This window comes from Schistocerca gregaria, chromosome 6 (assembly GCF_023897955.1).
Source record: "Schistocerca gregaria isolate iqSchGreg1 chromosome 6, iqSchGreg1.2, whole genome shotgun sequence".
In the NCBI taxonomy this organism is placed as follows: domain Eukaryota; kingdom Metazoa; phylum Arthropoda; class Insecta; order Orthoptera; family Acrididae; genus Schistocerca; species Schistocerca gregaria.
This window is the reverse complement of record NC_064925.1, coordinates 125,581,717-125,597,815: the sequence shown is the minus strand read 5'-3', so window position 1 is coordinate 125,597,815 and position 16,099 is coordinate 125,581,717. Positions and strand designations below refer to the sequence as shown.

Here is a 16,099-nt window from a genome sequence, read left to right as displayed (position 1 = left end):
CCAGCCTTTGATCTTCGACATTTCTTGTCCAAAATTTACAGTTTGTAGAGGAAATATCAATAAACATTTTGACCAAGTTTCCAGTTGATATCTTTAACACATCCCGAGAAAAAAATTCTCAAAGAACGTGCTTTTTTCGGGCCAAAGGTAGTAAACCTCCCATCAAGGCAAGAGGTGGTTTCATTCTCGATCATTATGGTCCTTATGCCACCCCCTGGTGCTTTTTGTGTCGCTTCTGAGTGACAGTAGGTCTGAAATGTCTGCTCCAGTCACCCATAAGAAAAAAATGACCGTGTGGCATTGATGGACGAGAGATCCACGCCGGGGAAGTTCGGCCTCAACGTTGTCTTATTTCAGGCAACGCCGCATTGGGCGACTTCCGCGTCGGCGATGTTGATGAAACGATGATGAGGACACAGCTTCTACGAGGTAACGTTGAAGTGGGGATTTTCCCATCCGACCATTTCACATGTATAACGTGAATGTCAATAATCTGGTAAAACACCAAATCTCCGACATCGCTGCTGCCGGAAAAAGATCCCCAACAACGGGACCAATGACAACTGAAGAGAACCGTTCATATAAGTGCAAGCCTTCCGCAAATTGCTGCAGATTTCAATGCTGAGTCATAAACAAGTGTCAGCGTGCGAACCATTCAACGAAACATCGTCAATATGGGCTTCAGAGCCGAAGGCCCACGCTAGTACCCTTGATGACTGCACGACACAAAGCTTTACGCCACGCCTGGCCCCTTCAACACCGACTCTGTAATAGTGTGGGACGTGTGCAGATGGAGTGATACAGGATCCCTGATACGTCTAGATCGACTCTTACAGGTGACACGTCCCTAAGCGCCATCTCTGATCACCTGCATCCATTGATGTCCATTGTGCATTCCAACGGATTTGGGCAATTCCAGCAGGACAACGCGACACGCGACACGCCACACGCCCGTAATTGCTACATGGTGGCTCCAGGAGCACTCTTCTGAGGTAAGACACTTCCGCTGGCCACCAAACTCCTCAGAGATGAACATTATTAAGCATACCTGGGATACCTTGCACGTGCTCTTCGGAAGAGATCTCCACCACTTCATATTCTTTAGGATTTATGGACAGCCCTGAAGGATTAATGTTGTCAGTTCCCTGCAGCACTACTTCGGACGTCATTCGAGTCCATGCCACTTAATGCTGCGGCACTTCTGCATCCTCGCGGCGGGCCTACACGATATTAGGAAGGTGTACCAGTTTCTTTCGCTCTTCAGTGTATATCGGAGAGCCTAATGGAGGGAGTATCTTCGGAGACACAATTCCAAACAGCCTTTCCGACCAATGTGGAGAATGTTGTAGCATCTTCCAATCTGGCAAAAAACAATCTGGGCCTCAGGATTTAGGAAATTCAGTGTGAGTATTCTTCTGGACGGACAATTTGATAAATCCGTAAGTGTGCATGAAGAAAGTGTCTCAGATCAAGAATAAGAAACAGTTCTACTATCGAGTGGTAAAATAAACTCCCGAAAAAGAAACTGCGGATGACAGTGATCGAGTAGGGAAGAGATAAGGTCAAGCTTACGAAGAACACTTTGGAATTTTATTATTCTTGTTTGAGAGAATTCTACGATCACCGCATTTTTTTCTGAACACTTTTCTGGAATACACAAAATAAAAGCAATTCTAACAGAGTTAAAGAGGAAACAGCTGGACGGTTTGAAGGTAAAATCGTGAATGCAAACAAATTTAGAAGACGAAAATGCCTCACATACGGAAAACGAAGAATGAGAAGAAAATATTTATGAATGAACTACGTGTTGCGAACAAGGAAATCCTTCTACAACACAAGAAAATTATAATTAATTAATTTCGTGGGATATTAAGGACTTACGCAGTTGGAGAAATAAAAGTTGTCTGGAGAATGGAGTTCCAGGTTCAAAGAAACACAGCAGAGGAAAGGGAATACAGTACTAAGCTGACTATCGCAGATGTTGAAAGTGACCAACATTCATCTCTTGGCACTTGCGAGCCCTGGTGAGCAAGTTGCTGAAGGTGAATCGAAGTTGGACTACTGGAATTGCTGAAATCTCACCCGTACAGTTCTACTGTACTTCTTGAAAACTATGGTATACATTACATGTACCTTAGACTCGATGGCTGCCGACACAAATTAATCACACACTGACAGATCGGGTGACCTGAGTGACAAGCTAGGCAAGCGACTAAACTGACCTCTGCTAACAGTTCTGTCGTGAAAATTGTGTATATATGCTCCAAGGTTCAGCTGGCTGTATGGACAGCTTCTCCGCTCTGTTCGAGGTAGCTGCAGGTCTTTTCCTCCTCCATTAATGCTGCCACAAATGGTATCCACTCGTCTAGGCCACTTCTATTTGCCCCACCCTCTGTAGTGCAATTCATTACAAAAAGCCTAGCCGTCTACAGTGTAGTTACAGAGTCTGATAACAGTGTGCCGTTGACAAAATTTTCTAGTGACGAATATCTGTATGTCAATAAAACCTCTGAACCAGTGTCTGGGCCAGACACTGGCCGGCTCCTGTCGGAGTCTCAGAGTAACGAGTATGGAAGAGATGGACAGGTACTGCAGACAGATGGTGCTTGTTGAGAGTGTCGAGCGGCCACGAGGGGTGCCGAGATACTCCACGCAGTTGTAGTAATACTGTGTTCCGGATGGTACAGTGGTTAACACACCTGCCTACTAGGGAGGAGATCCCGGGCTCGAATCCGCGTCCATTACACATTATACTCGTCGCTGATTCTGCATAATGTCCCGATGCAGCCAACATCGGTAATCTCTTTTCTTTTCTTTCCTTTCCTTTCTCTCTCTCCCCCCCCCCCCCCCTTCCTCCTATCCACTCTCAAATTACATATCAAGAAGGTAGATATTAGAACACCTTCGGTAAATAATTGTAGACATAGATTGCAAGTGATACTGTGAAATGAAGAATTTGGCTCAGGAGAGGAATTTGTGGCAGGTCGCTGATGACTAAAAAGAAAAGAAAATCGGAATTTCATTCCGATTCCTCCTACCCCCTTGGGGTACATCACTTTTTCTATCCGACAGTTGAGGAAATTGAGCAAAAATGACAATTTTTCGATTTTTTTTTTTTGTTAGTACAACTCATGGACAATAAGTTCCCAAAGTTTCAATGTTGAAATCGCATCCGATGTGCCTGGAAATTAATTGAAAGTATGACGAGGCCTCCCTGCCACGCCAAGCTCAGAGGGATAACATCCCCTACATTCACAAGGAGAGGCTTCCAAATTTCGAAATTGTATCCTGGATCTTCTGAAGCCCACTTACAGGTTTCTGGCCTATCCTGTACTTCTCAAAAAGTGTGTTCATGGCAAAACGCAACGTAAAAATGAGTCTCTAAATTCACTAATATGGAAACGATGCCTTAAACACATTTGCAACTGCTAGAGTTGTCAGAATTGCAACTTACGATGCAGTTGTTGTATTTAATGATGGGAACGACGGAAGGATGAAGGTATTAGAAAGAATGGGCTTCGAGATAGGAAATTTTACTCAAGACTAACTGAGAACAATAGATTTACAGCGCGTCTCTGCAGCTGAAAAGTCAGTTGAAGACCTGGTAATGGAAAGAAGACAGACAACGAGAAACCAGAAGAGAAACCTTGAAGGGAAAGACGACCCAGAGTACAAATGTGGTGCCTTCTTCAGAAGTGAAATAATTAAAAATTTTAGGTTGAACTTCAAACTGCGTTTCCTGAACAGTTTGTTTTTTAAAGTTTATGTACCTTTTCCTCAGATTCTATGAATGCTAAATTATGAAATTTCGTACGCATATTTCTGCAAACCTATTAAACGTTGTCTCAAGAGCAAATTTTGAAATTCTGATTGCAAGCTGAGATATGGGGAAAATTGCTTGCAATTTTGCATGAATTTAAAATTATACTTGTGGAATTATAATTAAAAAATTATGAAAATTCTCCTATTCGTCCTATTCCAAAAACCTCATGAGAGAAGCTTATAACATATAAAGAGATGAGACAGAAATTTTTTTGTATTAATCTCTTGAATACTTCCTGAGAAAAAGGAACATACATTATTTTTAGAAAATAAAACTTCAAATTTCATTAAGAAAAAGTTGAAAATATATAATCAAAGGATTTTATATGGAAATGTGTTACTTTCATATAAAGCGTGGTACAAACTTTTATTGCCATATCTCCAAAATTGTTGATTTGGTGCATTTTTGAAACAGTGTGTGTTTTTCATCAATGTCCCCCCTTAAGTCTTCCAGGAATGAAGTACATTAGAAGTGGAGGGAACAAAAAGCGAAATGGCTGCATAAAAAATGCGAAGAAATCTAAAAAGAAATGCTAGTTAGGACTGATTCGCCATAAATGAAAGTGCAAGAATGATTCCACCATGTAACTATGAGTAGAGACAGGTAGAAGGAGTGCACTGAGGCCATGGGCGAGGAATTGTCTGATGACGTGATAGACGAAGAAATGGTAGTCGATATGGAGGACATAGGGGCTCCAATATTAAAGTGAACGTTTAAAAAGGACTTTGAAAAACTTGCAATCAAATAAAGGGGAAGTCATCGATAACGTTCCTTAGGAATTTTTAATATAATTTGGGGAAGTGGCAACAAACGAGTAATCAAGTGATTGTGTATAATCTATGAGATTGGCGGCAAATTATCCGACTCAGTGAGAAAACTATCGAGCAGTCAGCTTGACAACTAATCCATCACAGTTGCCGAGCAGAGTAAAACACAGACCCCTATTAGTATCACAGAAACAAAATTCTGAGAATTTACGGCTGGAGCATAGCATTGTAAGGCAATGAGACGAGGACTGTTGGAAGACCGGAACGGAATAGAATAGGAGACTTTGAGATGTGGTGCTACAGGAGGACGTTGAAAACCGGGGTATTTCATAAGAATCGGCGAGGTGTGAAACATGTGGAAAATACTCACAAGAAGAAGGGAGAGAATGGTATGAGATCCGTTGGGGCATCAGGAAATAAGTTCCTTGTTCCTAGAGAGAGCTGTAAGTGGGATAAATTATAGCAACAAGTAACTGAAGAGGTTGGGTGCAAATTCAGAAGAGGTCGATACATTACAGGAATTCGCGGTGGGCCCCATCAAACCAGCCAGCGGACTGAGACTCAAGATCTTGGCACAGTGAGATATAGGTCAGTGTGCTTCCAGTAAACAGAATGCTCTAAAAGCCCATCTGATTTTCGTTCGAGAAAGATCTGCATCCAGCTGTGAGACAGATAGTAAGATGTATTCCCTTCATACGATCAATAAACAGGTGAAGTAGAATATATATATATATACATATATATATATATATATATATATATATATATATATATATATATATATATATATATATATATATATATATATGAAGCACTAACCCAAGGATGTCTTCACGAAAAACTAAGTTCTCAGATAAGTCAGTCCATATTTTGTTTGATACTCCACATGAACGCAGTTTTCGAACTAAATGTTGCCATCGTGCAGAGACAAATAGTTTTCGAAAGTCAAGAAATACTGCATCCTTCCGATTGCCTTGAGCATGGATTTCAGGGTATCACATGAGAAACGCTCTGCCTTAAACACCATGAATTTAGAAAAATCATTTTTGATGCAACGAGCTTTACAATTTTATTTAGGCTCTACCGATTTCGTTACTGGCTATTTCCTTCACATGAGATACTGCAAGGTGAAAAACAGGATAACACAAGTATATGCTTTCCTACAATCTTACAACATGAAAGTAGCCGCAAAAATTCTTGAACAATCACATATTATTTACGAGATCTACACCAATTGTTCAAAAATCTCTGCCAAAAACGGTAAAATCTAAGTGACGAATTATCATAAAAACTGTTTTATTTAATTTCCACTTAAGGAGATTTACACAATAAAAATGAGTTAATAAGTACACTTATTAATATTAATTTAATCAATATTAATTTAGTTATATTTTATTAGTTTTTAACATTGAAAAATTTCTCTTTGGACTTATGACGACGATGGAAACGTTTGGTTTATGGGGCTGTCAACTGCGCAGTTATCAGTGCCTGTACAAAGTCCCGATCTTCACACATTCGAGTCTCGCCACTTTCCCGATGATAATTAAATGAGGAGGACAATGCTACTTGGAGTTAAAATCTGAAACGCGATGATGTTTCTGTTATTATTCAGAAGCCACATCAGCCACTGTAATTTACGGCAAGTTAAATAAGTAATTAAAGATAATTGATGGCCACTGTAGACCATATCTGATTCTTTTATGAAACTTAATTTAAACCTAGATTATAGATATGGCATAGGTCATCCTTCGATCCATTATAGAAGTTGGAAATCCATTTAGGGAATCTTCGTTCACATTTTTGTTGAACGCAGTTGGTTTTTACCATTCTCTATTAAAATATTTCCTTTTATCAATAGTACAATTTATAAACAATGCTTTGTCAGTGGAATAAACTTAACTGCTTTTTCGATGTTATTTTACCAGCTAACTAAAAATAGAAAAGCCTTGACCCCTTCCACTACATTTAGTTAGTATTAAGATTCTTTTACAGGGTGTGCAGTGGATCTGACTTTGAAATCATTAAGTATTTGATTATACCATTGCTAGTCTCACTGAACTCTTCTGAACTCTACATATCACGTGTGGGCTTGCGTCTCCATACCAGCAACAGGTGCCAGGTTCAAACTAGTCAATTCCTTAAAACAACACGCTCAGAGCGTCGTTGCACAAAAGTGGTAGGGAGGCACGACTTAGAATAAAAAGACACCACGCAGAATGTTAGAGTGCTATTGACCTATAAATGTAATAATTTCGTGTACTCTATAGGAGCTGTTGCGACAATAAATCTTGGGTGAATTGGAAACATGTAAAAGGGTGTAGTAATTTTTTTTCCTGCAGTGTATTTGCAGGCTGTGTATAACCATTTGAAGAAACGTTTATTAACATCATAATGTCACACAATTTATTAGCATTTTCTGAGAAGGCGTATGTTCTGTGTCAAAGGCGCTGAGGTGGTTGCGCCGTGGAATCTCAGATGAGCAGGTGGAGCGTGAGATGGAACGCATTCGGGCGTCCCTGGTTGGAGACGGCACCCAAGATGGCGGCGCCGGACGCGTCACGCTCAAGGAGATCTGTTCGAGAGCTCCGCTCAAGGGCTTCGCCAACGTCGCCACCCTCGGCGCCAATATACAGCTATGCGGCTCCTACGCTGTGCTTAACTACGCCGTCATGATGTTCGATGAGGCCGGCGGATCTGTGCCTTCCGACGTGGCAACAATCATTCTAGGTGCGCTGCAGGTACGTTACGTAGCTCAGTATGTGAGGCAGTCTCCACCTGCAACGTTTCCTTTTTAAGTTAACGATATTTGTCAAACTTCATTGTAGCTGACCATTAGATCTTTATTTTTATATTATTTTTATACTCCGCGCTACCGGCTTCGGTCAACAGACAAAGTCCTTAAAGTGTACAGCTCACAATACACCGACAAAATAAAAATTAGGGCATTAAATAACGCAGCAATGCTTACAAACCGTACCCAGCTTGTCACTATAACATTTGAAGTAAACAACTTCGACATAAATAGAAAAACTTAGCTTCTGTTGTAACAAATTATCTCCAAAAGACATAGATATGTAAGAGAAGCACACAGGACGATCGTATATTTCAGATTGAAGAAGGCTCTAAAGGACTTGTATTTACATTATTAAAAGATAGATGTGATGCAAGACTAATTCCTCGTATGTGCCGTTTTACTTGTTTGAGATCCCGCTGGCGGCCAGAGTGGCCGAGCGGTTCTAGGCGCTACAGTCTGGAACCGCACGACCGCTACGTTCGCAGGTTCGAATCCTGCCTCAGGCATGGATGTGTGTGATATCCTTAGGTTATCTAGGTTTAAGTAGTTCTACGTTCTAGGGGACTAATGACCTCAGAAGTTAAGTCCCATAGTGCTCAAGGCCATTTGAACCATTTGAACCTCTCTTATAGTCTTTTTCCAAGATTCACAGAGATTTGAATTAGATCTTTGCTGTTAAATTTTTTTTCTATAAGTCCATTAGAGTTTACTTCAATTTGTAATGTGTTGTTGTCATTTGTGCGTGTCCTGTATAACTATATCTTTTGGAGATTAGTTGTTGCAACCGAAGCTACATTTGTGCATCTACATCGAAGTTGTTTACTTCCAATGTGGTAGTGATAAGCTGGTTACGCTTTCTAAGTAATTGCTATGTTATTTAACGTCATAATTTTTTTGTCAGCATATTGTGACCTACGCACTTCAACGGTTTTGTCTGTCCGTTAGTCTTCGGCTTGATAATCGTCTACTGATCTAAACAGGTAGCATTGAGCATAAAAATAAACATCTGAGGGTCATCTACAATGAACGTTCACAATTATTTCACAGATCTAAATTCCCATCTCATCACAAATCTAATCATCAGTATTTTATTTGGTGTGATGCTTTTCTAAGTTGCCTCTTAACACTGTAAGTAGGCTGTTTAGGTTTTTTTATTGGTAACGCCACGTAGCGCTCTGAAAATCACTGGCTATGCCGTGTGCAGTCTGTGGCTGGTTTGCATTGTTGTCTGCCATTGTAGTGTTGAGCAGCGGCACCTGGATGTTAACAGCGCGTAGCGTTGGGCAGTTGGAGGTGAGCCGCCAGCAGTGGTGGATGTGGGGAAGTGAGAAGGCGGATTTTTGAGAGTGGATGATCTGGACATGTGTCCATCAGAGACAGTACATTTGTAAGACTGGATGCCATGAACTGATATATATAATATGACGTTTTAATAATATTAAGGTAAATACATTGTTTGTTCTCTATCAAAATCTTTCTTTTGCTAACTATGCCTATCAGTAGTTAGTGCCTTCAGTAGTTTGAATCCTTTATTTAGCTGGCAGTAGTGGCGCTCGCTGTATTGCAGTAGTTCGAGTAACCAAGATTTTTGTGAGGTAAGCGATTTGTGAAACGTATAGGTTAATGTTAGTCAGGGCCATTCTTTTGTAGGGATTTTTGAAAGTCAGATTGCGTTGCGCTAAAAATAATGTGTGTCAGTTTAAGCACAGTTATGCACAATTTTTCTAAGGGGACGTTTCAACACAGGTTATTCATTACATCTCTACATAACAACTACACCAAACATCGTCCGCAATATGTTGCGCTTGAACAACTCTAAGTATGCACTAGGCGAATTTTTCTGATAAGCGAAAATGTGAGTTAGAACAAAAAGCCGGCCGGAGTGGCCGTGCGGTTCTGGGCGCTACAGTCTTGAAACGAGTGACCGCTACGTTCGCAGGTTCGAATCCTGCCTCGGGCATGGATGTGTATGATGTCCTTAGGTTAGCTAGGTTTAATTAGTTCTACGTTCTAGGCGACTGATGACCTGAGAAGTTAAGTCAGATAGTGCTCAGTGTCATTTGAACCAATTTTGAACCAGAAAAAAAATAATGAGAAGAGGGGGGGGGGGGGGTGGAACAGGAGGGGGAACAAAAGTAAGGAATGCAATAATACGCAGTCAATTGCATAAAAGAGATTTAAATTTCCAAAGTGGTTGCTTAATATTTCATTATATACGACAATAATTGCTGAAGATTAATAAAATAGTAACAATAAGGAAAGAAGATGTAGGGAATGGTTTAAAAGACCCTAAAATAGGGAGACAGCTGAGGCACACCGACGGAAAAAGCTGCAACATAAAGACGGAGTTGTGTGACATAGACTAAAGTTAGTAGGCGTGTTTCTACATCTGAAAGATGATGTCTGTTCAAATTTGAAGCCGGACGCATTAGAGGAGATAGCGCCACTATGAAGAAGCAAATCATGTCTGCTTCAAACTGACGCTGCAACGGTCGTGAGCGTTAGTTACCTTTGAGACTGGATGCGGTGAGTTGACAGTAAAGAATCCCTTTAAGGCGATAAAGGCGCTATTATCAACATCTCACTGAGGTTGAACGATGTCGTGTAATAGGCCTACAAGAAACTGGATGTTCCTTCTGCGATACTGCAGCAAGACTTGGCAGAAACGTAGCCACTGTATGTGATTACTTGTAGTGGTTGCCAGGAGAACGTTCGGTCGCAAGATGATCTGGGCCTGGATGCCCACATGGCACTATGGAGAGGGAAGACATTCATGTTCCGCGGGTGGCTGTGCTGCATTGTACTGAATCTGCAGCAGCAATCTGAGCAGCATTTGGCACCATAATGTCAGAACGAACTGTTACAAGTCGGTTAATTCGAGGATAGCTTCGAACCAGACTCTCTGAACCCTGGATTCCACTGATCTTAAACCACCGGCGTTTGTTATTTCGTAGGTCTCAAGATATGGTTCGCTGGAGGGCAAGGTGGAGGTCTAATGTGTTTCCTGATGAAAAGCGGTTCTACGTATTTGTCAGTGATAGCCGTGAGTTGGTTAGAAGGAGGCCAGTTGAAAATCTGTACCTAACCTGTCCGCTTGCTAGACACAGATAACGGTCTTGGGTGCACGGGATCACTCTCGTTGTTATTCGACGCACCCTCACTGCAAAATTGTAAGTCAGTCTGCTGATTCGTTCATGGGCTGTTTTCCAACAGGATAACGCTCGTTCACATGTCGCTGTTGTAGCCCAACATGTTCTGAAGGGTGTGTACATGTTTCAGTGGCCTGCTCTATCACCAGATCGAACACAGATATGGCATATCAATAACCGTCCCTGTAGTGACTCACCAAGAGCAAGCGGCATAGAATACCACCGCACGAACTGTTATCCGACACCTGTGCAACACAACCGTTGCTGCGATTTTTCTGTTGGTTTCTACGGAAAGGAATCATGAGGAATTTTGTATTGGGCTCTGAGGAGCAGCACTCCCATAAGACCTAGGTCTCTCTCTTGTGGGCAGATCCTTTTTTCTTGTGCTTGGCTTAAAAAAGAAGCCACTCTCGTTATGCCAAATGATCTAACGCAAGCGTAAAGAGTGTACACTGTCTGATCAAAAATATCTGAGCACTTATTACTGGACATTAACATGAGGTGTGCCCTCACTTTGCGTTTATGATGGCTTGAATTCTGCTGCGAACACTTTCAGTGGCCTGTCTCAATGTCTGTGGAGGAATCGCAGTCCATTCTTCCTAAAGAGCCGAAACGACAGAAGTTTAGGACGTTAGGGTCTGAAGCAAAGTCGGCGTTGTAATTCATCTCAAAGGTGTTCCATCAGGTTCCGCTCGGGATTCTCTGGCGGCCACTTCATTTCTGGAATGCTATTCTCAACAAATCATTGCCTCATACTCGCTGCTTTATGACATCGTGCATTCTCAGAATGATCAAATAATCATCGTGTGCCAATTATTCCTCAACCGTACGGTGTACACAGTTCTATAAGTTGTATCGCTATCCTTCTACATTTACCGTTTTCTTAAGGGCAATAAGGGGACCACACCCTGACCAACCTTCCGTATTCCGATCTCTTTCGTATTTAATTGTTGGTACTTCGCAGGATGGCTAGTAAATGTCCTTACTCAATTGCCACTTTGCAAGCCCTTCCATTGGGTTGTAATAAGGAAAAACGTGATTCATCAACCCAAATAATTTATTTCCATTCACCCACTGCCCAATGGCGTCACTCTTTATATCATTATAAACTTCGGTTAACATTGACTACACATACAGGGTCATCCATTGATCGTGACAGGGCCAAATATCTCACGAAATAAGCGTCAAACGAAAAGTCTACAAAGAGTGAAACTTGTGTAGCTTGAAGTGGGGAACCAGATGGCGCTATGGTTGGCCCGCTAGATGTCGCTGCCATAGGTCAAACGGATATCGACTGCATTTTTTTAAAAATAGGATCCCCCATTTTTTATTACATATTCCTGTAGTACCCAAAGAAATATGAATGTTTTAGTTGGACCACTTTTTTCGCTTTGTGATATATGGCGCTGTAATAGACACAAATATATGGCCCACAATTTTAGGACAACAGTTGGTAACAGGTAGGTTTTTCCAAAAATCGAAATACAGAACGTAGGTACGTTTCAAAATTTTATTTCGGTTGTTCCAACGTGATATATGTACCTTTGCGAACTTATCATTTCTGAGAACGCATGTTGTTACAACGTGATTACCTGGAAATACCACATTAATGAAATAAATGCAAAAAATGATGTCCGTCAACCTCAATGCATTTGGGAATACGTGTAATGACATTCCTCTCAACAGCGAGTAGTTCGCCTTCCGTTATGTTCGCACATGCATTGACAATGAGCTGCCGCATGTTGTCAGGCTTTGTCGGTGGATCATAATAGCAAATATCTTTCAACTTTCCGCACAAAAAGAAATCTGGGGACGTCAGATCCGGTGAACGTGCGGGCCACCAAATGGTGCTTTGACGACCAATCCACCTGTCATGAAATATGCTATTCATGCTTCAACCGCACTCGAGCTATGTGCCGGACATCCATCATGTTGGAAGTACGTCGCCATTCTGTCATGCAGTGAAACATCTTGTAGTAACATCGGTAGAACATTACGTAGGAAATCAGCATATATTGCACCATTTACATTCCCATCGATAAAATGGGGGCCAATTATCCTTCCTCCCATAATGACGTACCATACAATAACCTGCCAAGGTCACTGATATTCCACTTGTCGCAGCCATCGTGGATTTTCGTTGCCCAATAGTGGATATTGTGGAGGTTTACGTTACCGCTGTTGGTGAATGACGCTTCGTCGCTAAATAGAACGCGTGCAAAAAATCTGTCATCGTCCCGTAATTTCTCTTGCCCCAGCGGCACAACTGTACACAATGTTCAAAGTCGTCGCCATGCAATTCCTGGTGCATAGGAATATGGTACGGGTGCAATCGATGTTGTTGTCACATTCTCAACACCGATGTTTTTGTGATTCCCGATTCTCAGGCATTTTATCTGCTACTGATGTGCAGATTAGCCGCGACGGCTGCTAATACACCTACTTGGGCATCATCATTTGTTGCAGGTCGTGGTTAACGTTTGACATGTGGCTGAACACTTCCTCTTTCCTTAAATAACGTAACTATCCAGGTAACGATCCGGACACTCGGATGATGTCGTCCAGGATACCGAGCAGCATACATAGCACACGCCCGTTAACAGCCATTCATCAACACGATATCGACATTTTCCGCAATTGGTAAACGGTCCATTTTAACACGGGTAATGTATCACGAAGCAAATACCGTCCACACTGGCGGAATGTTACGTGATACCACGTACTTAAATGTTTGTGATTATTACAGCGCCATCTATCACAAAGCGAAAAAGGTAGTCCAACTGAAACATTCATATTTCTTTACGTACTACACGAATATGTAAATAAAATGGGGGTTTCTATTTTAAAAAACGCAGTTGATATCCGTTTGACCTATGGCAGCGGCATCTAGCGGGCCAACCATAGCGCCATCTGGTTTCACCCTTCAAGGTAGACGAGTTCCGTTCTTTGTAGTTTTTTTCGTTTGATGCATATTTCGTGAGATATTTGTCCCGGTCACTATCAATGGACCACCCTGTATAATATACAATGGCCGGGTGCTTCGTGTCGGAAGATTCAAGTGGCATCCTGGAGACATTTTCGCTGGTGGCTCAGAAGTCCAACGCGAGAGCCGACTTGGCGCCCATTAGCGAGGCAAATATGAGTCTCTCCAGCGGGTGGGTTAGTCATAAGCTCATGTGTGCGAGATCTTTTTGCAGCTAAGTTGTGAAGCCATACTTGGTCGGGCATCTCGCTTCCATCTGCAGTCAGTTTCCTCCATTTGTTGCGATCATCAGCGAGTTGCTCCCACTTGTCACTGTCAATATTAAATGCGCACGTATCACGCTTGACGCAATACCTAAAGCGTAGTGGAGGTCTTCCACGAGGTCTCTTTGCTCCTGCTATTTGACTGCGTAATGTGCGTCAGGGCAGACAGAGTGGTCCATACGATGCAGATGTCCTAACCACCACAGGCGACGTTGCTTCAGCGTGGCAGTGATACTGTGTTGTTTTGCAGTTTTCAGAAACATATCATTTGTCGCACGATCCTTCCATGATATTCCCAATTCACGCCGTAAGCACCGCAGGTGAAAGGCGTTGAGCATTCGTTCCGTTCCTGTTTGGTATACGACGTCCAAGTGTCAGCTCCATACAGGAGAGTACTCAGCACACAATACTGATACACAAGAATTTTGGTCGACAATGTGAGATGTCTCTTATCCCATACACGTGTGCGGAACTTCCCGAAAGTACTGGCAGCCTTTCTTATTTGTGCATTTCTCTCGTCATCCAGGGAGAGAGATCTTCTGTCATTATTGAACTAAGATAGCAGAACTTACCGAAAACCTTAAACAAGGAGGATCTGTGTAGGATTGTGCCATGACAACCGTCTTCTTTACGTTTATAGCCATGGAGAAGAGGTTGGACGCAGTAGAGAATTTATCCATAAGCTCTTGCAGATCCTCTTGAGTGTGCGCTATAAATGCAGCATCGTCAGCAAATGAAAGGCTATTTACAATTAAGTCTTCTCGGAAGCGCTTGGATCTGAGTAGAGAAATGTTGTAGAGCTCCCCATCAGCTTGGTCATACAGACGAATGCCCAGATTAATTTCACCGAAAGCAACTTTGAGGAGTGCTGAGAAGAAGATATTGAACAGAGTGGGAGCCAAAACGCAACCCCTCTTTTCACAGCAAACGGATCAGATGTGATTCCGTCGAAGACCACAGCATCTTCAAAAGCACCAATACCGAGTAAAGAAATCGTAAGTTATTAATGCACTATACGTGATCAAAATTCCTAAGGAACTATAGTTTAATGTGACAATATGAATATTATCATTGAATTATATTATATTGACACAAGAAATTGCCATTAATGTTGAGATGTCAGATAAATTATCTAACAGTTTTCAGAGTGATCCACATACTCATTGACTCTTCTATGGATTGTTCCAGTCAGGTACTGCACCATATTTCACTGAATGTTAAAAGGATGAATGCATTACAGTGTTAAGTCTTACTTTATATCTTACATTATATCCACTTTCTTTCCAAAGGAGTTTTAGTAAAGTATAAATGCCACACAATCACACCAACTCACCACTGCAACAAACGCCCCCCCTCCCCCACCCCCCCAACACACACGTGATGTATATTTACTCTTATACATCTGTGCAGTTAATACTCGTAAAATCGATTACAGTGGCTCTCTCAAGGCTATTAGTAGTTCTAATGGAATGTTCTCTACTCCCGGGCCTTGTTTCCACTCAGGTCTTTCAGTGCTCTGTCAAACTCTTCGTGAAATATCATATCTCCCATTTCATCTTCACCTACATCCTCTTCCATTTCCATAATATTGTCCTCAAGTACATCACCCTTGTATAGACCCTCCATATACTCCTTCCACCTTTCTGCTTTCCCTTCTTTACTTAGTACTGGGTTTCCATCAAGCTCTTGATATTCATGCAAGTGGTTCTGTTTTCTCCAAAGGTCTCTTTAATTTTCCCGTAGGCAGTATCTATCTTACCCCCTAGTGAGACAAGACTCTACATCCTTACATTTGTCCTTTAGCCATCCGTGCTTAGCCATTTTGCACTTCCTGTCGATCTCATTTTTGAGACCTTTGTATTCCATTTTGCCTGCTTCATTTACTGCATTTTTATATTTTCACCTTTCATCAATTAAGTTCAATATTTTTTCTGTTACCCAAGGATTTCTACTAGCCCTCGTCTTTTTACCTATTTGATCCTCTGCTGCCTTCACTATTTCATCCCTCAAAGCTACCTATTGTTCTTCTACTGTAGTTCTTTCCCCCATTCCTGTCAATTGTTCCCTTATGCTACCTTTTTGCAGTTTCTTCAGTTTTAAACTACAGTTCATAACCAATATATTGTGGTCAGAGTCCACATCTGCCTCTGCAAATGTCTTGTACTTTAAAACCTGGTTCCTAAATGTGTGTCTTACCATTATATGATGTATTTGATACCTTTTACTACCTCCAGGGTTCTCCATGTATACAACTTTCTTTCATGATTCTTAAACCAAGTGTTACCTATGATTAAGTTATGCTCTGCGCAAAATTCTACCA

General features: G+C 41.6%; 1 protein-coding gene across 1 annotated transcript in view; it reads left to right on the top strand.

Annotated features, from left to right (window-relative positions):
* LOC126278129 (facilitated trehalose transporter Tret1-2 homolog) overlaps positions 1-16,099 on the top strand; it is a 61,417-nt gene that overhangs the window by 42,900 nt on the left and 2,418 nt on the right. The window contains exon 3 of the mRNA XM_049978017.1: positions 7,035-7,328. Within this exon, the coding sequence (XP_049833974.1) occupies positions 7,035-7,328 (294 nt within the window). The remainder of the gene's footprint in view (positions 1-7,034; positions 7,329-16,099) is intronic.